Source organism: Scyliorhinus torazame, chromosome 5, assembly GCF_047496885.1.
Source record: "Scyliorhinus torazame isolate Kashiwa2021f chromosome 5, sScyTor2.1, whole genome shotgun sequence".
Lineage (NCBI taxonomy): Eukaryota > Metazoa > Chordata > Chondrichthyes > Carcharhiniformes > Scyliorhinidae > Scyliorhinus > Scyliorhinus torazame.
In genome coordinates this window covers 113178292-113201428 of record NC_092711.1, presented here as the reverse complement: position 1 = coordinate 113201428, position 23137 = coordinate 113178292, and the positions used below count along the sequence as shown (strand labels likewise).

General features: G+C 48.0%; 2 protein-coding genes across 5 annotated transcripts in view; one reads left to right on the top strand and one right to left on the bottom strand.

Moving 5' to 3' along the window:
- LOC140421366 (uncharacterized) overlaps positions 1-23137 on the top strand; it is a 522678-nt gene that overhangs the window by 207636 nt on the left and 291905 nt on the right. The window lies entirely within an intron of this gene.
- LOC140419474 (uncharacterized) lies at positions 9384-21291 on the bottom strand. 4 transcript variants are annotated; one of them, XM_072503347.1, is made up of 3 exons: positions 20949-21291; positions 13047-13162; positions 9384-10601 (listed from the first exon to the last, which is right to left on the bottom strand). In XM_072503347.1, exon 3 carries the CDS (start codon positions 10483-10485, stop codon positions 9532-9534), a length of 954 nt encoding a protein of 317 aa, XP_072359448.1. In that variant the 5' UTR covers positions 10486-10601; positions 13047-13162; positions 20949-21291; the 3' UTR covers positions 9384-9531. The 4 variants fall into 4 exon arrangements, with proteins under 4 accessions (XP_072359448.1, XP_072359450.1, XP_072359447.1 ...); XM_072503349.1 differs by having other exon boundaries at positions 13040-13162; positions 20956-21291; XM_072503346.1 differs by having other exon boundaries at positions 20956-21291.

Sequence of the window (23137 nt, the reverse complement as noted above, 5' to 3'; positions counted from 1 at the left end):
GATGTGTCAGTAAATCCTTTCTGTGTTTAAAGCTCTTTTCACAGTCAGCACATTTAAACGGTCTCTGGTCGGAGTGAATCTGATGGTGAATCCGGAGGTTTGACAAATCATTAAATCCCTTCCCACATTCCAAACAGGTGAATGGCCTCTCCCCAGTGTGAGTGCGTTGATGTAACAGTAAATCCTTTCTGCTTTTATAGCTCTTTCCACAGTCAGCACATTTAAAAGGTCTCTCATCAGTATGAACAAGTTGGTGTGTCAGGAGGTGGGATGACCGAGTGAATCCCTTCCCACACACCAAGCAGATGAATGGCCTCTCCCCAGTGTGAGTGCGTTGATGTGTCAGTAAATCATTTCTGCTTTTAAAGCTCTTTTCACAGTCAGCACATTTAAAAGGTCTCTGATCAGTATGAACAAGTTGGTGTGTCAGGAGGTTTGATGACCGAGTGAATCCCTTCCCACACACCGAGCAGGTAAACGGCCTTTCCCCAGTGTGAATACGTCGATGAGTTTCCAATTCAGACGGGTAATTGAATCCCATCGCACAGTCCCCACATTTCCACGGTTTCTCCATGGTCATTGACAGGTTATCAGGTGTAGGTGGGATGCAGATTTGCAGTCACTGTCAGATCAGCCGTGAAGTTATTAAATGGTGGAACAGGCTCACGGGGCTGAATGTCCTATTGCTGCTTGTTGATTCCTTTGGTGCGAATGTCCTTGTGTCTCTCCAACTTGGATCATCAGTTGAAGCCTGAGTACGGTGTCTCCCTGATGTAAATGCTGCAATTTAACTTCATGCTGTGTGATTGGTTAAAGCTCAGTTCCAGCTAACTGTGGACAATTACTTAGATGTCTGTGTCTCGCTGCTTTTCCAATCACAGTGATTTTTGAATTTTTTTCCAAAAGACAAAACAGACAAACATTTTTCCTTCCACGTTGAAAGGCCGGTCCTGATGAATCAAGTGACTCTGTCAGATCTCAACACGATGTTTGCATCTGCAAATATTCTGTAAAAGATTACATTGAAATACTGTGAATGTATAAGATACAAACAGGCCATTCTGTCACAGATTCTGCTGCTGTCCATACTCGGCACACATCTCCGACTGTCACACCTATCAGCCTTTCAGCTGATTTTCGATTCCCTTTTCTCTCATGTGTTTGTCCCATTTCCTTTTGAAAACATCTCAGCACTTTCCTCAACTCCTTTCCATGGTAATGAGTTGCACATTCTGAACATGTAATAAATAATTTTGTCTGTTTTGTCCCCTTGGATTTATTCATAGCTATCTTGTATTTATGACTTGTTGTTTATTGATGGTCACTCTCTCACATTGCCCCTCTCCATTTAATCTTTCCTGAGAGCTGTAATCTCTCATATTACAAAAGTCATCACTGTCAATGCAGGATAGAATTCACAAAGAGACAAACCTTTCTGTTGGGTTCAGTTTGTTGTGGGCAAATTCTCCAATTCTAACCCCCTGTAAAAGTTTACAAAAGCCATCACTGACAGTCCAGGATAGAAATTCTGAACAGGCAATTCTAGTTTCTCTGGAACATTTACCCTCTCATGTTCCCCCAAAGCTGTAAATCCCCGTCCCACACACTCTCCCTCCTCCCTGGGCTGAAATCCAAATCCATCTCACCATTTCTTTCCTCCACTCCCAGTTTTCTCCCTCCCTCTCCTCTGTCTGGGTGCAGTTCTCCAGCTCCTGCCTGCCGACTGACAAAATCAATGGGTCTTATTGGGGGTTTGGGGCCTCCAGCGGGTGTTTGTGAATCCTCCCCGCCCACCTGCCAGGGTTTCCTTCCTTGCCAGAGATCAGGGTCCTCATTGATTTGAGTGCAAAGTGTCAGCTCTTATTTCTTATCGCCCCTCCCCCATCCTCTGATGTGAACCATCCTCCAGTGTCTGAAGCAGGATGGTGCCCGTTAACCTGGGCCTGTTCCCGGGAGGGAGAAGCTCCGCAGCTGCAAACCAGGGAGCTGACAATGATGGTGAAGGGTTTGCTCCAGCTCACAATGCCCGGAGACTGATTGACAGCGGGTTCGGACCAATAGGAAGAGGGGGTAACCGATCAGGAGCTTCTGGCCCTCCAGCCAATCAGAGTGAATGGGAGGCGGAGCAAAGCCGGGGCTCTCTTCGTCCATCCGGGCCTGTCTCAGGGAAAAGCCCGAGCAGCTTTCGCCGATTGAACTGCCGGATCCGACCTTCATGTTTGGAGTGTGGGTTGGAGTGTGGGGCCTACACGGAGTGTTTATGAGGTCTCCGGACCCACCCGCCGGCCCCATTCCTCCAGCAGGACTCACCGCCCGGGATTTGACCGGCTGAGAAATTCCACCCGGCCGCCCGAATCATGAGCTGTGATCAGCACTACGCATGCTCCAGTGCACGTGTGCGACCGGGCTCAGCCCCGCCCCTCATTCACTCCGATTGGTTGGAGGACCCGCTGCAACCACTCGGTCCTCCAGTCCTACCCCTCTCTTCCTAATGGTCCAGAGCTGCCGTCAATCACTCCCTGGGCATTGTGAGCTGGAGCATGCGCAGTGCCGATGTTTGTCTCGGCCGGGAGGTTTCACTGAAACCAAGCGGAGATTCCAAACCCCAACAAGAAGTTTCCGGGCCGGGTTTGCATCGAGCGGGGGGACAGCTGCGGCCTGCTCCCAGTGACAGGCCTGAGTTAACGGCCGCCGTCTTTATAGAGGCTGCAAACCCGCAGGGGGCAAAACATCAGAGACAGAGTTTGTTGTGAAACCAATGGGATGTAAAACAGGAGGTCAGGGTTACAGTCAACAACAACAACTTCTATTTATATAACACCTTTAACATCATAAATCATCCCAGTCAACCTCACAGGAACATTATAAAACAAAGTGAGACACCCAGACACAAAAGGAGATATTAGGACAGGTGACCAAAAACTTGGTCAAAGAGGTGAGTTTTAAAGAGTCTGAGAGGAGGTAAATGAGGTGGAGACGGGGAGGTTTAGGGAGGGAATTCAGTACTTGGGGCCGAGGGAACTTAAAACCATGGCGGAGTAATTAGAATCGGGAATGTGCAAGAGTCCAGAGCTGTGCAGATATCTCGGGGTTGTGGGGCTGGAGGAGATTGGAGAGATAGGGAGAGACGAGGCCATGGAGGGATTTGAAAACAAGGGTGAGAATTGACTGGGAGAGAATGCAAGTCTCGGAGCACAGGGATCATAGGGGAAAGAAACCTGCTGTGAATTAAGACATGGGTAGCAGACTTTTGGTTGGCTTTAGGTTTACCGAGGTAGAATGTGGGAGAGCAGCCAGGTGTGTAATGGAATTGTCGAATCGGGAGGTGACGATGGTCAATTGCCTTAGTATCTAAAAAGGTTGGGGGATTACGGGGATAGGTGGAGGTGTGGGCTTAGCTAGGGTGCTCCTGCCAAGGGCCGGTGCAGACTAGATGGGCCGAATGGCCTCCTGCACTGTAAATTCTATGAGGTCAGAAGCTCATATTGGATCGAGTGTGAAACAAAGTTTACAAAGAGACTGGCTAAGTCTCAGACTGTTGCCAGGGAGAGGGATAGAGTCAGTATGTCAGGAATGGAGATTGGAGCAGGGACCAAACAGTGGATTCAGTCTTCTCCATATTTGATTCAAGTTATTTAGTCAGCAGCAAGAGAACCCGAATGGACCCTGAGTCTGATATCTGGTACAACTTAGTTCGAGAGGGAGAGGAAGAACGAAGGAAACCCTGGAAGATTTGGAGAAACGACCTTCACGATTGCTCATCAAATCTCTACACAGTCATGTCTGGACACAAGGTTAACATCTGTTATTCTAATTGGTCAGTCAGGATCATTCAGATTAATGTCTGTCACAAGTCATGAATGAAGTGACTTATAAAGCATATTCTTACCTCTAATTATATAACTTTGGTAAAAGGATACAGAAATAATGATCGAATACTTTATTTGGATTTCAGCCCCAGGGAGGAGGGGGAGTGTGTGGTATGGGAATTTACAGCTTTGAGGACAGAAGAGAGAAAAACATGTTCCCCAGAAACTGGAATTGTCTGTTCTGAATTTCTATCCTGGACTGATAGTGTGCCCTTTGTAAACTCCTTTTCCAGGGCATTAGGAGAGAATTTTCAGACAGGAAACAAACCAAATATCACATTAAGATCCAACAGTGTCACTTAATTGATCAGGACCTGATTATCCTCAGACTATAAATGTGGAATGAAAAATGTTTGTTCTGTTTGTGGGAAAATATCGACACTGTCACAAATCCTTCCTCATTTTAAACACCTCTATTACATCTCCTCTTCCCTGATATCAGAGGGACCATCCCGGTTTACCCTGCACTGAAGAGTCACAAGGCAGCTCGGAGCATAGTGGTTAGTGGTTAGCACAATGTTAGCACATAGTGGTATATCGACAACAGTGATTGGTTACAGTACCCAAGGGGCCAAACAAAGCAAATGCATGAGCAAGAGCAGCATAGGGCGTCGTGAGTGGTGTCCTTCCAGGGAACAGATCAGTCCGAGGGGGAGTCCTTGAGGAGTCTTGTAGCTGTGGGGACGAAGCTGCTCCTATTTCTGGATGTCCAGGTCTTCAGACTTCTGTACCTTCTGCCTGATGGAAGGGTCTGCCCTCCGTTGGGTGTAAAGTTCCCATGATGTTATTCCAAAAAGCAGGGGAGGTCTCCCTGGTTTACTGCTTAATATTTATCCCTCAACAAACATCACTGAACAGATTCTCTGGTCACAATCACATTTCTGTTTGTGGGATCTTTCTGTGCACATTTGGTGACTGCATTTCCTACATTACAACAGTGACTACACTTCAAAAGAACCTCATTGTCTGTACAGCACTTTGGGACATCTTTAAGTTGTGAAAGGCGTTATATAAATAAACGTCTTCCATTAACAAAGGAGAAAAGACCCAATAATGGAAGTCGGTAACAGGACATCAATCAGTCTCCTCTTATCTTCGAGAAATCAAGGACACCAACACTGTGTGTTTGACACAAAGCTGATTTAATTCATCTATATCCAGAACATTAAACTCCAGTTGCAGGGATTCACAGCAGCAATAACAGCAGAATCTAATTCCTGTAACTTGTGAATTCGCTGGTGGATCTGCAGGGTGGATGAATGAGTGAATCCCTTCCCACACTGAGAGCAGGTGAATGGCCTCTCCCCGCTGTCAAATCACTGGTGTTTCTGCAGGGTGGATAATTTTCCTTCCCACTCTCGGAGCAGTGAACGGTCTCTCTCCAGTGTGAGCGCGTTGCTGAGTCAGCAGATCCATTTTGCCTCTCAAGCTCTTCCCACAGTCAGAACACATAAAATGTCTTGTGTCAGAGTGAACATGTTGGTGTGAAGTGAGATGGGTTCACGTTCTAGAGTTTTACAGCACAAAACAAGGCCCTTTGCCCCATTGTGTGTGTGCCAGCGATCAAGCACCAATCTATTCTAATCTCAGTTTCAGGGATTATTAACATCAACTCAAACAAACTCCAGCTGTCGGAATGAACATGGTTCTATCCAGGATGTGATTTTGGTTCAGTCCTGGATGTGATTAACATCAATAACAGCAGAGTCCTGGAGGCACTTGTGAACTCGCTGGTGTGTCTGCAGGGTGGATGACCGAATGAATCCCTTCCCACACAGCGAACAGATGAACACTTCCTCCCTGGTGGGAATGCGCTGGTGTTTCAGCCGGAGGGACTGCTGAGTGAATCCCTTCCCACACACGGAGCAGGTGAACGGCCTCTCTCCAGTGTGACTGCGCTGGTGAAGCAGCAGATCCATTTTGCCTTTGAAGCTCTCCTCACAGGCAGAACATTTAAAAGGTCTCGTGTCAGAGAGAACACGTTGGTGTGTAGTGAGGTGGGTTAATCTCGTGAACCTCTTCCCACATTCGGAGCAGGTGAATGGTCTTTCCCCAGTGTGACTGCGCCAATGAATGTCCAGCACAGATGGGGACATGAATCCCTTCCCACAGTCCCCACATTTCCATGGTTGTCCATGGTGCCAATGTCCTTGTGCCTCTCCACGTTGGACAAACAGTTGAAACCTCGTCCACACACGGAACACGTGTACAGATTCTAGGTGTGATTTATTTTCATGCTGTGTAACTGGTTAAAGCTCTTCCCACAGTCAGTTCACTGGAACACTCTCACTCGGGTGTGTGTGCGTCTCGATGCTTTCCCAGGCACACTGATATTTGACATCTTTTCCCACAGACGGAACTGACAAACATATCTCCACCCACATTCAAAACCAATGATATTCAGGTCCTGATGAATTGAATGACTGTCAGATCTTGATGTGATGTTTGATTTGAGTTTCCTTTCTGTCAGTCCACTCCTGGTAACAATATAAAACCAATTTGCACAGGTTAGTCCAGGACTTAAACTTAGAACAGATAATTCTAGTTCCCGGAGCATAATTATTGCTCTCGTTTCCCAAAGGTGCAAATCCCAGTCCCACACTCTCCCCTTCCCACAAACTCACCACAATGATTTCACGGTCACCAATACCGAGATGAACATTGAATTCCAGATTAATTGAATTTACACTCCACCAATTGCCATGATGGGATTTGAACCCTTGTCCCCAGAACACTAGCCTGTGTCTGTGATTTGCTGGTACAGTGAACCCCCATGAAGAGTGGTACTGACCTGGAACTCAATGCTTACACTCAAAGACCAATAATATCCAGGTTCAGATTAATCAAGTGACTCTCTCAGGTCTTAATGTCTTGTTTGATTTCACTTTGCTGTGTTTAAATCCTCCCCTTGTAACCCCCTGTAAAAGGAGTTTCCTGAATCCATCACTGTCAGTCCTGCTGAGTGGACAGGGCTCACCGCGCATGCGCCCTGCTGCACACTGCCCCCTTGAGGATGATGTTGGTTAACTGGGGAAAGGCTCGCCAGGAAAACCTTCCCGCTCGCTGCAAACTCGGGAGCGGTAATTTCTTGTTTCAGCTTTGATGCCTCCACTGGGTTTTTGTGAAGCCTCCCCTCCCTCCCACTGCCCCTAACGCTGCCTTCGCTTATCCGCCTCCTTCCCGCCTGAGGACGAGACAAACAAGCGTCTGTCCCTGGACATGAGCCGCACTGCGCATGCTCCACATCACAATGCCCAGGGAGTGATTGACAGCAGCTGCGGACCAATAGGAAGATGGGGTGGAACTGGAGGACCGCGCGGGAGCTGCTGGTCTTCCAAGCAATCAGAGTGAATGAGGGGTGGGGCTGATCCCGGATCTCCCTCATTGGCTGAGACTCTGTATCATTTTGAGTTCTTTCCATTGGTCACGTAGGCGCGGGTTCCAAAACCTCATTTCCTGTCTGAGTGATGTTGACCAATGGAAAGATTTGGAAGACCGGATGGACTCTGGTCCTCCAGCCAATCAGACTGTGGGCTTTGTGTAAATGAAGATTGAGCTTCACACAGGCTAAAACTTCTTCCTGTGTCAAACCTCTGAGTAAAACGTTCCACTTTTCACTTCAAGACTTTAAATTAGAGCCCATTAACACTTCTACAGAACTGTTACAAGGAACAACAAACGTTAACTCTGTTTCTCTTGCAAGAGATGTGGCACAATGGTTAGCACTGCTGCCTCATAGCACCAGCGACCTGGGTTCAATTCTGGCCTTGGGTGACTGTGTGCAGTTGCATGTTCTCCCCGTGTCTGTGTGGGTTCCCTCCGGATGCTCCAGTTTTCTCCCACCGTCCAAAGATGGGCAGGTTTGGTGGATTGGCCCCGCTAAATTGCCCCTCAGTGTCCAAACAAAGATTAGGTGGGCGTTACTGCGTTACAGGGATAAACAAAGAACAGAGAAAAGTACAGCACAGGAAAAGGCCCTTCGGCCCTCCAAGCCTGCGTCGACCATGCTGCCCATCTAAACTAAAATATTCTATGCTTCCGGGTTTCCTATCCCTCTATTCCCATCCTATTCATGTAATTGTCAAGATGGCCCTTAATAGGGTGGACGCATGCGCTTAAGTAGAGTTATCTTTCCAAGTGCCGGTGCAGGCTGTATGGGCCGAATGGCCTCCTTCTGCACTGATTCTGTAGGATTTTCTCTCTCAGTCTGATCAGATGGGTCTGTCTGGTGGTATTTCCCTGACGGTGGCACAGTGGTTAGCACTGTTGCTTCACAGCGCCAGGGTTCCGAGCTCAATTCTCACTTGGGTCACTGTGCGGAGTCTGCACTGTACTTTCTCCCAGTGTCTGCGTGGGTTTCCTCCGGGTGCTCCTGTTTCCTCCCACAAGTCCCGAAAGATGCGCTTGTTAGATGAATTGGACATTGTGAATTCTCCCTCTGTGTACCCAAACAGGCGCCAGAGTATGTTGACTAGGGGATTTTCACAGTAACTTCATTGCAGTGCTAATGTAAGCCCTTCATTGCAGTGCTAATGTAAGCCTACTTGTGACAATAATAAAGATTATTATTATTCTGTGTTTGGGTATTTTAAGGAGCAGGTAGAACTTCCTTGGTTCTACCTGTTGTCCCTTCAGATATTCCATCTGTTTTTGGTAAATGTGTCTGGAGTCTGAGTTCTTCCAGTCCATCTCCAATTCTCCTTCCTGTCTCGGGTATATGGGTCAAGGTAGCTTGGTGTTGTGATTCGTGTTGTTTAGTTGTCTGTCTGTCTCCAGCAGGTATTGTTGTCTCTCGATAATGACTGTGCTGCTATCCTTGTCTTCTGGTCGTATGGACATATCCGTGTTGGATCCAAGCTCCCGGATTGTCTGTCTTTCTCTCCGGGTAAGATTCTGTTTGTCTCTTGTATTTCACTGTGACAGGGCAGAGACCTGATTGAAGGGATTCAAACATGGGAATTCTGGGAAAGATGGGTAAGGATTTAGGAGGTGACAACATGTTCAAAGAGTTTGGAGAGAGAGAGGTTGAAGATGGGGCAGTAATTTGTCAGGATGGCAGGGTCAAGGGTTTGTTTTATTGAGGGGGTGATGATGGCAGATTTGAAGGACAGAGGGACAGTACCTGAAGAGAGAGAAATGTTGACAATATCCATGGACACAGGGTAGTTGGCTGATCAGTAGCTCAGTGAGAATAGGGTCGAAGGAGCAGGAGCTGGACCTCATGGACAAGATGAGCTCTGAGAGGGTATGAGGGAGATGGGAGAGAAACTAGAGAAAGATGTGGGTTTAGGGCTCGGGAAAGGATGAAAGTTAGAGACAGTTTGGTCCGGTGGGCTCGTGGGAGGGAGGGAAGCAGCAGAGGCAGCTGATCGGATTTACTCAATCTCAGTCACAAAGAAGCTCCACAAGCTCCTCACACTTCATGTTGGAGGTGAGGATGGAAGAGACAGGGGAGAGCAAGAGTACTTCAAAAGGAAATAACTTGTGTCAGAGATATTAAAGTTTCAGCACACATTATATTTAACACAAATCTAATTTATTTGACTTTTAGCCAGAATATTAGCCCCTGTAAATGGGCTGGAGTTTGTTATCAGCAGAAAGAGACCCAAATGAACATGGTTCAGTCCTGAATGTGAGGAACAGCAAAATCCAATCACTGTGGTTACTTGTGGCCACGCTGGTGTGTCACCAGGTTGGATGAAGTGGTGAATCCCTTCCCACACTTGGAGCAGGTGAATGGCCTCTCCCCAGTGTGAACTCGCTGGTGTGTCTGCAGGTGAGATGATTGCGCGAATCCCTTCCCACACTTGGAGCAGGTGAATGGCCTCTCCCCAGTGTGAATTCGCTGGTGCTTCTGCAAGTCAGATGACTGAGTGAATCCCTTCTCACATTGAGAGCAGGTGAATGGTCTCTCTCGAGTATGAACTCGCTGGTGTGTCTGCAGGTGGGTTGATTGAGCGAATCCCTTCCCACACTTGGAGCAGGTGAATGGCCTCTCCCCAGTGTGAATTCGCTGGTGTTTCTGCAAGTCGGACAGCTGAGTGAATCCCTTCCCACATTGAGTGCAAGTAAATGGCCTCTTGCCAGTGTGAACTCGCTGATGTACAGTGAGGTGAGATGATTGCCTGAACCCAGTCCCACAGTGAGAGCACCTGAATGGTCTCTCATCAGTGTGAACACGTTGATGGCGGATCAGTTCAACAGAACTTTTCTCGCACTTCCCGCAGTCTGGACATTGAAACGGCCTCTCAACAGTGTGAATTCGCTGGTGCTGCTGCAGGTTGGATGAAATAGCAAATCCCTTCCCACACTCTGAACAGGTGAATGGTCTCTCCCCAGTGTGAACTCGCTGGTGTGTGGACAGGCCGGATGACTGAGTGAATCCCTTCCCACACTTGGAGCAGGTGAATGGTCTCTCCCCAGTGTGACTGCGTCGATGAATTTCCAGCTTGGATGGGGAAGTGAATCCTTTCCCACAGTCCGCACATTTCCACGGTTTCTCCTCAGTGTGACTGCATTTGTGGCTTGTGAGGCCTGATGATCGAGCGAATCCTTGTCCACACACACAACACATGTACGGTTTCTCCCCACTATGAGCGATGCTTTTTCCTTCCATGTTCAAAATCCGCTTATATTCAGGATATGATAAATTGAGGACTCTGTCAGATCCTGATGTGATGCTTGGTTTGAGTCTCCGGACTTTGAATCCTCCCTTTCGAACACCCTGTGAAACTGATTGAAAACAGGAAATAGGGAGTGAGAGAACCCACAAAAACACAAAGGCAGGTTGTGAAATTGATCTGAATGAATCTGGTCATTTGTGGGGCCGGCACTGTGAAAAAGTGACCATGAAAACTGCTCGATTGTTATAAAAACCAACTGGCCTCTTTGGGAGGAGAGAGAAAGAGGTGAAGAGGGATTTTGTATGTCTACAAGACATATTAAGAGAGTAGTTGGCAAAGCATATTCGACCTGGAGCTTCATAAATATAAATATTGATACTGAAACTATGCTTCTGGTGGCAGAGTGATTAGCACTGCTACCTCACAGCGCCAGGGACCCAGGTTGAATTCCGGCTTTGGTGACTGTCTGGAGTTTGCACTTTCTCCCCGTGTCTGCGTGGGTTTCCACCCAGTGCTCAGGTTTCCTCCAACAGTCCAAAGAAGGGAAAGTTAGGTGGATTGGCCTTGATAAATTGCCCCTTAGTGTCCAGGGATGGGCAGGTTTGGTGGGACTATGGGGTTACAGGGACAGGGTAGGATTGTGGGCCTAGGTAGGGTGCCCGACAAGAGAGTCGGTGCAGACTCGATGGGCCGAATGGCCTCCTTCTGCACTGTAGGAATTATATGGTTCTAATTCTATTCTATGAATCTTTAAAAAGCTCTGGTCACCACTCTTCAGGAAGAATGTGAAGGTTCTTGGAGAAGGTGCAGAGGAGATTTACCAGAATGGTTCCAGCAAAGGAGGTTATGGGGAGATTTGATTCAGGGACACAAGATTACGCCAGGTTTCCATCAGGTGGACAAAGAAACTCTGTTTCCATTCACTGATCGTACAAGCAGTCGGGACACAGATTTAAAGTTTTGGGTAAAACCTGGATTGATCTATATAAGATCCTGAGGGGTCTTGACAGGATGGATGTGGAGAGGATGTTTCCTCTTGTGGGAGAATCGAGAATGAGGGCTTCACTGTTGCAAAATAAGGAGTCGCCCATTTCAGATGGAGATGAGGATTTTTTATTCTTGAGGGTTGTAAGACTTTGGAACTCACGTCCTTAAAAAGCAGAGTCCTTGAATATTTTTAAGGCAGAGCTGGATAGATTCTTGATGAGCAAGGGGGTGAAAGGTCATCAGGGGTAGGCAGGAATGTGGAGTTGCGGTTAGAATGAGATCAGCCGCAATCTTATTGAATGCTGAGCAGGCTCGAGGTGCCGAAAATAGACACAATGAATGATTTCACACAGACATAGGAGACTGTTAAATAGGTTAAGAGCCCATGGTGTTAAGGGCAAGATCCTGGCCTGGATAGAGGATTGTCTGACTGGCAGAAGGCAGAGAGTGGGGATAAAGGGGTCTTTTTCAGGATGGCAGCCGGTGACTAGTGGTGTCCCTCAGGGGTCGGTGCTGGGACCACAACTTTTTACAATATACATTAATGATCTGGAAGAAGGAACTGAAGGCACTGTTGCTAAGTGTGCACATGATACAAAGATCTGTAGAGGGGCAGGTAGTATTGAGGAAGCAGGCAGGCTGCAGAAGGACTTCGACAGGCTAGGAGAGTGGGCAAAGAAGTGGCAGATGGAATACAATGTGGAGAAGTGTGAGGTTATGCACTTTGGAAGGAGAAATGGAGGCATCGACTATTTTCTAAATGGAAAGATGCTTCGGAAATCAGAAGCACAAAGGGACTTGGGAGTCCTAGTTCACGATTCTCTTAATGTTAACGTGCAGGTTCAGTCGGCAGTTAGGAAGGCAAATGCAATGTTAGCATTCATGTCGAGAGGACTAGAATACAAGACCAGGGATGTACTTTTGAGGTTATATAAGGCTCTGGTCAGACCCCATTTGGAGTATTGTGAGCTGTTTTGTGCCCCGTATCCAAGGAAGGATGTGCTGGCCTTGGAAAGGGACTAGAGGAGGTTCACAAGTATGACCCTGGCATGAAGAGCTTGTCTATGAGGAATGGTTGACGACTCTAGGTCTGTACTCGTTGGAGTTTAGAAGGATGAGGGGGGGGGAATCTTATGGGTAGAGTGGACAAGGAGAGGATGTTTCCACTTGCAGGAAAAACTAGAAGCAGAGGACACCATCTCAGACTAAAGGGACGATCCTTTAAAACAGAGATGAGGAGGAATTTCTTCAGCCAGAGGGTGGTGAATCTGTGGAACTCTTTGCTGCAGAAGGCTGCGGGGGCCAAATCACTGAGTGTCTTTAAAACAGAGATAGATAGGTTCTTGCTTAATAAGGGGATCAGTGGTTATGGGGAAAAGGCAGGAGAATGGGGATGAGCAACATATCAGTCATGCTTGAATGGAGGAGCAGAACCGAAGGGCCGAGTGGCCTAATTATGCTCCAATGTCTTATGGTCTTATAACCAGGGTTTGTGAATCTCGGGGCTTTTCCAATGACACTGAGACCTGAAATCTTCCCTCACAGACAGAACAGACAAACCTTTTACCTTCCACACCCAGATGCTGCTGATATTCAGGTTCTGGTGAATCGAGTGACTCTGTCAGATTGCGATGTGACGTTTGGTTTGCGTTTCCCGTCTGTTAAACCTCCACTTCCAGTATCCTGTAAATTTACAGAAACCTCACTGTCAGTTTAGGATAGAAATTCACAACATTCTCTCCTCGCCAACTTTGATTAAATGTATTCCTGGAGGTTTGATCACATGACCTGCCCCCATCCTCCAGCCATTAATCGGCCAACACATCCATCCTTGTGACACACTGCCTTCCTCGGCCAATTGGGAAGCAAAAGGACTCATTACCTCACAGGACAGTTACTGTCCTTATGATTTTCCAGACACCCAGGGATGAACCTCACCAACGCAGGGAGCGGAGTTGGTGTGAACTCTGGGAGAGGAGCTTCGGAACAGTAAGTATAAATAACTTATCTCGGGAATTCACGGCCTAGTCGGCAGGGAGTGGAGTTGGTGCGAATCCGGGGTGGATGAGCTTTGGAACAGTCAGTATAAATAACTTACCTGTTGGGTTTCGGGAACTGGGAATAAAAACCGAAACGTGACATCAGAGTAAAGCTGATTGGCTGGTTGGGAATCGGTTCCTAAATTTGAAAAACTGGAGTAATTAACTAATTAGGGGAGTAACGAGGAGATAGGTAACTAGGAGATTAGTAACTAGGAGATTAGTAACTAGGGGATTGCTGTTTGTATCTATATCAGCGATTTGGATGAGAATGTACAAGGCATACAAAAGAACAAAGAAATGTACAGTACGAAGTCTTACAACACCAGGTTAAAGTCCAACAGGTTTGTTTCGATGTCACTAGCTTTCGGAGCGCTGCTCCTTCCTCAGGTGAATGAAGAGGTCTGTTCCAGAAACACATATATAGACAAATTCAAAGATGCCAAACAATGCTAGGAATGCGAGCATTAGCAGGTGATACAAATCTTGACAAAAAAATGCTAATGCTCGCATTCCTAGCATTGTTTGGCATCTTTGAATTTGTCTAGTAAAGATTTAATCACCTGCTAATGCTCGCATTCCTAGCATTGTTTGGCATCTTTGAATTTGTCTATATATGTGTTTCTGGAACAGACCTCTTCATTCACCTGAGGAAGGAGCAGCGCTCCGAAAGCTAGTGACATCGAAACAAACCTGTTGGACTTTAACCTGGTGTTGTAAGACTTCGTACTGTGCTCACCCCAGTCCAACGCCGGCATCTCCACATCAAAGAAATGTACAGCACAGGAACAGGCCCTTCGGCCCTCCAAGCCCGTGCCGACGATGCTGCCCAACTAAACTACAATCTTCTACACTTCCTGGGTCCGTATCCCTCTATTCCCATCCTATTCATGTATTTGTCAAGATGCCCCTTAAATGTCACTATCGTCCCTGCTTCCACCATCTCCTCCGGTAGCGAGTTCCAGGCACCCACTACCCTCTGCGTAAAAAACTTGCCTCGTATATCTACTCTAAACCTTGCCCCTCTCACCTTAAACCTATGCCCCCTAGTAATTGACCCCTCTACTCTGGGGAAAAGCCTCTGACTATCCACTCTGTCTATACCCCTCATAATTTTGTAGACCTCTTATCAGGTCGCCCCTCAACCTCCGTCGTTCCAGTGAGAACAAACCGAGTTTATTCAACCGCTCCTCATAGTTAATGCCCTCCATACCAGGCAACATTCTGGTAAATCTCTTCTGCACCCTCTCTAAAGCCTCCACATCCTTCTGGTAGTGTGGCGACCAGAATTGAACACTATACTCCAAGTGTGGCCTAACTAAAGTTCTATACAGCTGCAACATGACTTGCCAATTCTTATACTCAATGCCCCGGCCAATGAAGGCAAGCATGCCGTATGCCTTCTTGACTACCTTCTCCACTTGTGTTGCCCCGTTCAGTGACCTGTGGACCTGTACACCTAGATCTCTCTGACTTTCAATACTCTTGAGGGTTCTACCATTCACTGTATATTCCCTACCTGCATTAGACCTTCCAAAATGCATTACCTCACATTTGTCCGGATTAAACTCCATCTGCCATCTCTCCGCCCAAGTCTCCAAACAATCTAAATCCTGCTGTATCCTCTGACAGTCCTCATCGCTATCCGCAATTCCACTAACCTTTGTGTCGTCTGCAAACTTACTAATCAGACCAGTTACATTTTCCTCCAAATCATTTATATATACTACAAACAGCAAAGGTCCCAGCACTGATCCCTGCGGAACACCACTGGTCACAGCCCTCCAATTAGAAAAGCATCCTTCCATTGCTACTCTCTGCCTTCTATGACCTAGCCAGTTCTGTATCCACCTTGCCAGCTCACCCCTGATCCCGTGTGACTTCACCTTTTGTACTAGTCTACCATGAAGGACATTGTCAAAGGCCTTACTGAAGTCCATGTGGACAACATCCACTGCCCTACCTGCACCAATCATCTTTGTGACCTCCTCGAAAAGATCTATCGAGTTAGTGAGACACGACCTCCGCTTCACAAAACCATGTGGCCTCTCACTAATACGTCCATTTGCTTCCAAATGGGAGTAGACCCTGTCTCGAAGAATTCTCTCCAGTAATTTCCCTACCACTGAAGTAAGACTCACCGGCTTGTAGTTCCCTGGATTATCCTTGCAACCCTTCTTAAACAGAGGAACAACATTGGCTATTCTCCAGTCCTCCGGGACATCACCTTAAGATAGTGAGGATCCAAAGATTTCTGTCAAGACCTCAGCAATTTCCTCTCCAGCCTCCTTCAGTATTCTGGGGTAGATCCCATCAGGCCCTGGGGACTTATCTACCTTAATATTTTTTAAGACGCCCAACACCTTGTCTTTTTGGATCTCAATGTGACCCAGGCTATCTACACACCCTTCTCCAGACTCAACATCTACCAATTCCTTCTCTTTGGTGAATACTGATGCAAAGTATTCATTTAGTACCTCGCCCATTTCCTCTGGCTCCACAAATAGATTCCCTTGCCTATCCTTCAGTGGGCCAACCCTTTCCCTGGCTACCCTCTTGCTTTTTATGTACGTGTAAAAAGCCTTGGGATTTTCCTTAACCCTATTTGCCAATGACTTTTCATGACCCCTTCTAGCCCTCCTGACTCCTTGCTTAAGTTCCTTCCTACTTTGCTTATATTCCACACAGGCTTCGTCTGTTCCCAGCCTTTTAGTCCTGACAAATGCCTCCTTTTTCTTTTTGACGAGGCGTACAATATCTCTCGTTATCCAAGGTTCCCGAAAATTGCCGTATTTATCCTTCTTCCTCGCAGGAACAAGCCGGTCCTGAATTCCTTTCAACTGACACTTGAAAGCCTCCCACATGTCAGATGTTGATTTGCCCTCAAACATCCGCCCCCCAATCTAGGTTCTTCAGTTCCCGCCTAATATTGTTATAATTAGCCTTCCCCCAATTTAGCACGTTCACCCTAGGACCACTCTTATCCTTGTCCACCAGCACTTCAAAACTTACTGAATTGTGGTCACTGTTCCCGAAATGCTCCCCTACTGAAACATCTACCACCTGGCCGGGCTCATTCCCCAATACCAGGTCCAGTACCACCCCTTCCCTAGTTGGACTGTCTACATATTGTTTTTAGAAGCCCTCCTGGATGCTCCTTACAAACTCTGCGCCGTCTGAGCCCCTGGTACGAAGTGAGTCCCAGTCAATATTGGGGAAGTTGAAGTCTCCCATCACCACAACCCTGTTGTTTTTACTCTTTTCCAAAATCTGTCTACCTATCTGCTCCTCTATCTCCCGCTGGCTGTTGGGAGGCCTGTAGTAAACCCCCAACATTGTGACTGCACCCTTCTTCTTCCTGATCTCTACCCATATAGCCTCACTGCCCTCTGAGGTGTCCTCCCGTAGTACAGCTGTGATATCCTCCCTAACCAGTAGCGCAACTCCGCCACCCCTTTTACATCCCCCTCTATCCCGCCTGAAACATCTAAATCCTGGAACGTTTAGCTGCCAATCCTGCCCTTCCCTTAACCAGGTCTCTGTAATGGCAACAACATCATAGTTCCAAGTACTAATCCAAGCTCTAAGTTCATCTGCCTTACCCGTAATACGTCTTGCATTAAAACATATGCACTTCAGGCCACCAGACCCGCTGTGTTCAGCAACTTCTCCCTGTCTGCTCTGCCTCAGAGCCACACTGTCCCTATTCCCTAGTTCTCCCTCAATGCTCTCACCTTCTGACCTATTGCTCCCATGCCCACCCGCCTGCCATACTAGTTTAAACCCTCCCGTGTGACACTAGCAAACCTCGCGGCCAGGATATTTATGCCTCTCCAGTTTAGATGCAACCCGTCCTTCTTATATAGGTCACACCTGCCCCGGAAGAGCTCCCAGTGCTCCAGATAACGGAAACCCTCCCTCCTACACCAGCTGTTTAGCCACGTGTTTAGCTGCTCTATCTTCCTATTTCTAGCCTCACTGGCACGTGGCACAGGGAGTAATCCCGAGATTACAACCCTAGAGGTCCTGTCTTTTAACTTTCTGCCTAGCTCCCTGAACTCCTGCTGCAGGACCTCATGCCCCTTCCTGCCTATGTCGTTAGTACCAATATGTACAACGACCTCTGCCTGTTTGCCCTCCCCCTTCAGGATGCCCTCTACCTGTTCGGAGACACCCTGGACCCTGGCACCAGGGAGGCAACATACTATCCTGGAGTCTCCTTCACGTCCACAGAAGCGCCTATCTGTGCCCCTGACTAGAGAGTCCCCTATTACTATTGCTCTTCTGCGCTTTGACCCTGCCTTCTGAACATCAGAGCCGGCCATGGTGCCACTGCTCTGGCTGCTGCAGTTTTCCCCTGATAGGCTATACCCCCCGACAGAATCCAAAGGGGTATACCTATTCGAGAGGGGGACAACCACAGGGGATTCCTGCCTGACTGCATGATCAGTAAGTTTGCAGATGACACTAAAATAGGTGGTATTGTCGGCAGTGAGGAAGGTTATCAAAAATTGCAGCAGGCTCTTGATCAACTAGGGAAGTGGGCCGAGATTTGGCAAATGGAGTTCAGTACAGATAGGTGTGAGGAGTTGCATTTCAGAAAGTCAAATCAAGGTCGGACTTTCACAGTGAATGGTCGGGCCTTAGGGTGTATCATGGAACAGAGGGATCTTGCAGTTCAGGTGCACGGTTCTCTAAAGGTGGAGTCACAGGTAGATAGGGCAGCACGGTAGCATATGGTTAGCACAGTTGCTTCACAGCTCCAGGATCCCAGGTTCGATTCCCCGCTGGGTCACTGTCTGTGCGGAGTCTGCACATTCTCCCTGTGTCTGCGTGTGTTCTCTGGTTTCCTCCTTCAGTCTAAAGATGTGCGGGTGGACTGGCCATGCTAAATTGCCCTTCGTGTCCCCAATAAAAGGTTAAGTGGGGGTTACTGGGTTACGGAGATAGGGTAGATAAGTGGGCTTGAGTAGGGTGCTCTTTGTAAGGGCCGGTGCAGACTCGATGGGCCGAATAGCCTCCTTCTGTACTGTAAATTCTCTGAAGAATGCTTTTGGCATGCTGGCCTTCATCAGTCAGGGCACTGAGTATAGAAGTTGGGAAGTTATGTTGCAGTTGTCCAGGACGTTGGTGAGGTCGCACCTGGAGTATTGTGTTCAGTTTTGGTTGCTTTGCTGTCGGAAAGATGTTATTAAACTGGAGAGAGTGCAGAAGAGATTTACAAGGATGTTGCCAGGACTCAAGGGACTGAGTTCTAGGGAGAGATTGGACAGGCCAGGACCTTTTTCTTTGGAGCGTAGGAGACTGAGGGGTGATCTTATCGAGGTGTATAAGATCATGAGAGGCATGGATAGGGTGAATGCACTCAGTCTTTTTCTCAGGGTTGGGGAATCGAGGACCAGAGGGCATCGGTTTAAGTTAAGAGGGGAAAGAATTAATGGGAATCTGAGGAGCAACGGTTTTACACCGAGGATAGTACGGAATGAGCTGCCGGAGGAAATGGTTGAGGCAGGGACATTGACAACATTGAAAAGCATTTGGACAGATACATGGATAGGAAAGGTTCAGAGGGATATGGGCCAAACACAGGCAAATGGGATTGGCTTAGATGAGCTTTTTGGTTGGCATGGACCAGTTTGGGCCGAAGGGCCGGTCTCCATGCTGTAGATTCTATGAACCCCAAGTCTCTTTGGACACCCACTGTACTTAACCTCTTTCCATTTCGAAAGTACTCAGTTCGATCCATTTTTGGTTCAAAACAGATAACCTCACACATGTTTACATTGCCACAGTCTTGCCCATTCACCTAGTCTGTCAATATCTTCTTGCAATTTTATGCTATCATGTATGCTGTCTGAGATGCCACCAAACTTTCATCAGCAACAGTGCAGCAGAGGCCCTTCGGTCCATCGAGTTTGCACCGGCACATGATAAACCTGACCCACCTACCTAATCCCATTCGTCAGCACTTAGCTCATCGCCTTCAATGTTATGACGTGCCAGTCTTCATCCAGGTACTTTTTTTTTTTTTTTAAAGAGGATGTGAGGCAACCCGTCTTTATCACCCTCCTAGGCAGTGCATTCCAGACCCTCACCACCCTCTGCATAAAAATATTTTTCTTCAGTACATGTGTCAATAAATCTAATCCCCACTCTCTGCTGTCTGTTGCCAATCCTCTCTCCAAGCCAATATATTATTGGGCAGCACGGTAGCCTTGTGGATAGCACAATTGCTTCATAGCTCCAGGGTCCCAGGTTCGATTCCGGCTTGGGTCACTGTTGTGCGGAGTCTGAACATCCTCCCAGTGTGTGCGTGGGTTTCCTCCGGATGCTTCGGTTTCCTCCCACAGTCCAAAGATGTGCAGGTTAGGTGGATTGGCCATGATAAATTGCCCTTAGTGTCCAAAATTGCCCTTAGTGTTGGGTGGGGTTACTGGGTTATGGGGATGGGGTGGCGGTGTTGACCTTGGGTGGGGTGCTCTTTCCAAGAGCCGGTGCAGACTCGATGGGCCGAATGGCCTCCTTCTGCACTGTAAATTCTATGAAAAATTCTATGATTATCTCTCAACTCCCTGGGATTTTACCTTATTACCTATTGTGTGACACCTTGTCAAATGTATTTTGGAAATCCAAATACATCTACAGGACCCCATTATCCACTTAGCCTGATACATCTTCCAAGAACTGCAAGAAATGAGTCAAACACGATTTACCCTTCACAAAACCACGCTGACTCTGATGGTTTGACTTTCCAAATGTCCAGTTATTACTTCCTCAATAATGGATTCCAACAGTTTCCCAACAACAGGTTTTAAACTAACTAGTTTCCTACTTTCTGCCTTTTTGACCTACTCCAGCGACATTGGAGGCTTTCTCAGTGGAGCCTCAGTCACAATCACTGAGACTAACTTTAAATTCCAGATTTTATTAATTTAATGGATTGGAGCCCATGTCCCCAGAACATTCTCCTGTCTCTCTGGGTGACTAATGCAGTGACATTGTCACTGGGTCAGTGTCTCCCCTCTGATCTCTATGAGGTTGTTTGTGGAGAGAAGCCAGAAGCGGCGGATAGTGAGAGTGGAGAATATTCATTGTTTCACACAGAACATACAGTGCAGAAGGGGGCCATTTGGCCCATCGAGACTGCACCGACCCACTCAAGCCCTCACTTCCACCCTACCTCCGTAACCCCTCCTAACCTTTTTGGTCACGAAGGGCAATTTATCATGGCCAATCCACCTCACCTGCACGTCTTTGGACTGTGGGAGGAAACCCACGCAGACAACGTGCAGATTCCGCGCAGACAGTGACCCAACCGGGAATCGACCCTGGCGCTGTGAAGCCACAGTGCTATCCAATGACTTGTGCTACCGCACTGCACATTCGGTTCTGGGGCCCTGGGGTTTGTAAACCCCGCCCCCAACACTGACCTCTCACCTGACACTTCACAACGCCCGGGCAATGATTGACGGCATCGCGCGACCAGTAGGAGAAGAGTGGGCGGGTCCGGCAGGCCAGGCGGGAGTGACTGGTCCTCCAACCAATCGGAGTGAATGTGGGCAGGACTGGCCGAGTGAAGCATGCGCAGTGTGATTAATGGCGATGCAGAAAAGGTTCTTTCTCGGATGCACAACTCGTGAAGGTGGGAATAGCGGGACGGAGGGAGAGCTGGATCATGCGGGTCGTTAGGCACGCTTCGTAAACATGCTATATAAACCGAAAATCCGGAAAAATAAACCACCGGGGCCTGGAGCTTTCTCACAGAGACGACTATGCGGTCGCCATCTTTATTTGGTACTGGCAGCGGTGCGCATGCGCCGTCTCAAATTGGGTTCTCGCAGTAGTGCACATGCGCTCTCGGCACCTTATTTGGATCACTGGCAGCTCACTGCGCACGCGCACCCACCATCTTTATTGGGGGACGAGCAGCAGAGCGCAGGCTCAGTCGCCATCATTGTTGGGGGCAACGTTTTTGAAATGTGTCTTCATGACAGAATGTCCAGCAAACTGCTTCACTCTGAGTTACAAATTCCTATTTATGGGGCAGAATATATGTCCAGGGCAGTGACAATAATTCGAATTTATATTGTGACTTGAACAGCATAAAACTTTTTCGTCTTTCAGAGAAACGTGACAAAATAACAATTGACACTGAGCCACATGAGGAGATATTAGATTTTCTTTTTAAAATGTTTTTATTCAAGGTTTTTCAATAATTTTTACAAAACACTCGAAAAAGGAAAATAATACAAAGAAAACGTGGCAATATGCCAACAAAACAAAACAACTTAACCCTCTAAACGACTAATAATTTAACACCCATCTCAAAGGAGAATGGGGCATACGCCCCTTACAAAAAGGCGCAAGATGAAGAGGAATTGACCCTTCCAGGGCGTCAGCCCACAGGCCCTCATCCAGCTCCTCGTCTAGCTCCTCCTCCCACTTGCCGTTCAGCTCCTCCGCCGAGGCTTCCTCCACCTCCTGCAGCTCCTGGTATATCGCCGAGACCTTACCCTCTTTGACCCACACGCCCGAAATCACCCTGTCCTGTATCCTTCGGGTAGGCAGCAGCGGGAATTCCCCTACCTGCTTTCTCGCGACCGCCCGAACCTGCATATACCTAAAGGCATTTCCCGGAGATAACCTAAATTTCTCCTCCAGCGCCCTCAGACTGGCAAAAGTCACATCGATGAATAAATCCCCCATCCTTTTAATTCCCGCCCGTTGCCAGCTTCGGAACCCACCATCTATCCTACCTGGAACAAACCTATGGTTGTCCCGTATCGGAACCCAGACTTAGGCCTCTACATCCCTCTTATGCCATCTCCACTGCCCCCCAAATCCTCAATGTCACTGCCACCACCGGGCTCGTGGTATTCGGCGTCGACAGAAGCGGTGCCGTCACCAGTGCCCCCAGGCTAGTACCTATACAGGATGCCTCCTCTAACCTTTTCCATGCCGCCCCCTCTCCCTCCATTACCCACTTCCGAATCATAGACACATTCGCTGCCCAGTAATAGCTGCACAGGTTCGGCAACGCCAACCACCCCCCCTCAAACTGCGCTCCAAGAACATCCTCTTAACCCTCGGGGTCTTATTTGCCCACACAAATCCCATAATGCTCCTGTTTACCCGCTTAAAGAAGCCCTTGGGGATGAGAATGGGCAGGCATTGAAAGACGAATTGGAACCTGGGGAGGACCGTCATCCTAACGGATTGCACCCTACCTGCCAAGGAGAGTGGCAACATGTCCCACCTCCTGAAGTGCTCCTCCATCTGGTCCACCAGCCGTGCCAGATTGAGCTTATGCAAGACCCCCCAACTCTTAGCCACCTGGATACCCAAATACCGAAAACTCCTCTCCACCATCTTGAGCAGTAGCTCCTCCAACCTCCTTTCCTGGCCCCTCGCATGCACCACAAACAGCTCACTCTTCCCCACGTTGAGCTTATATCCCGAGAAGTCTCCAAACTCCCGAAGGGTCTACATGACCTCCCCCATCCCCTCCAGCGGATCCGCAATGTACAGAAGCAGGTCATCTGCGTATAGTGAGACATGGTGCTCCTCCCCTCCCCCCCCCTCCCCGCCAGACCAAACCCCTCCAGTTTCTGGACTCCCT

What these genes read in the sequence shown, in the direction of transcription:
- LOC140419474 (XM_072503347.1), bottom strand. Translation starts at nt 10,485, where the DNA reads ATGGAAGGAAAAAGCATCGCTCATAGTGGGGAGAAACCGTACATGTGT.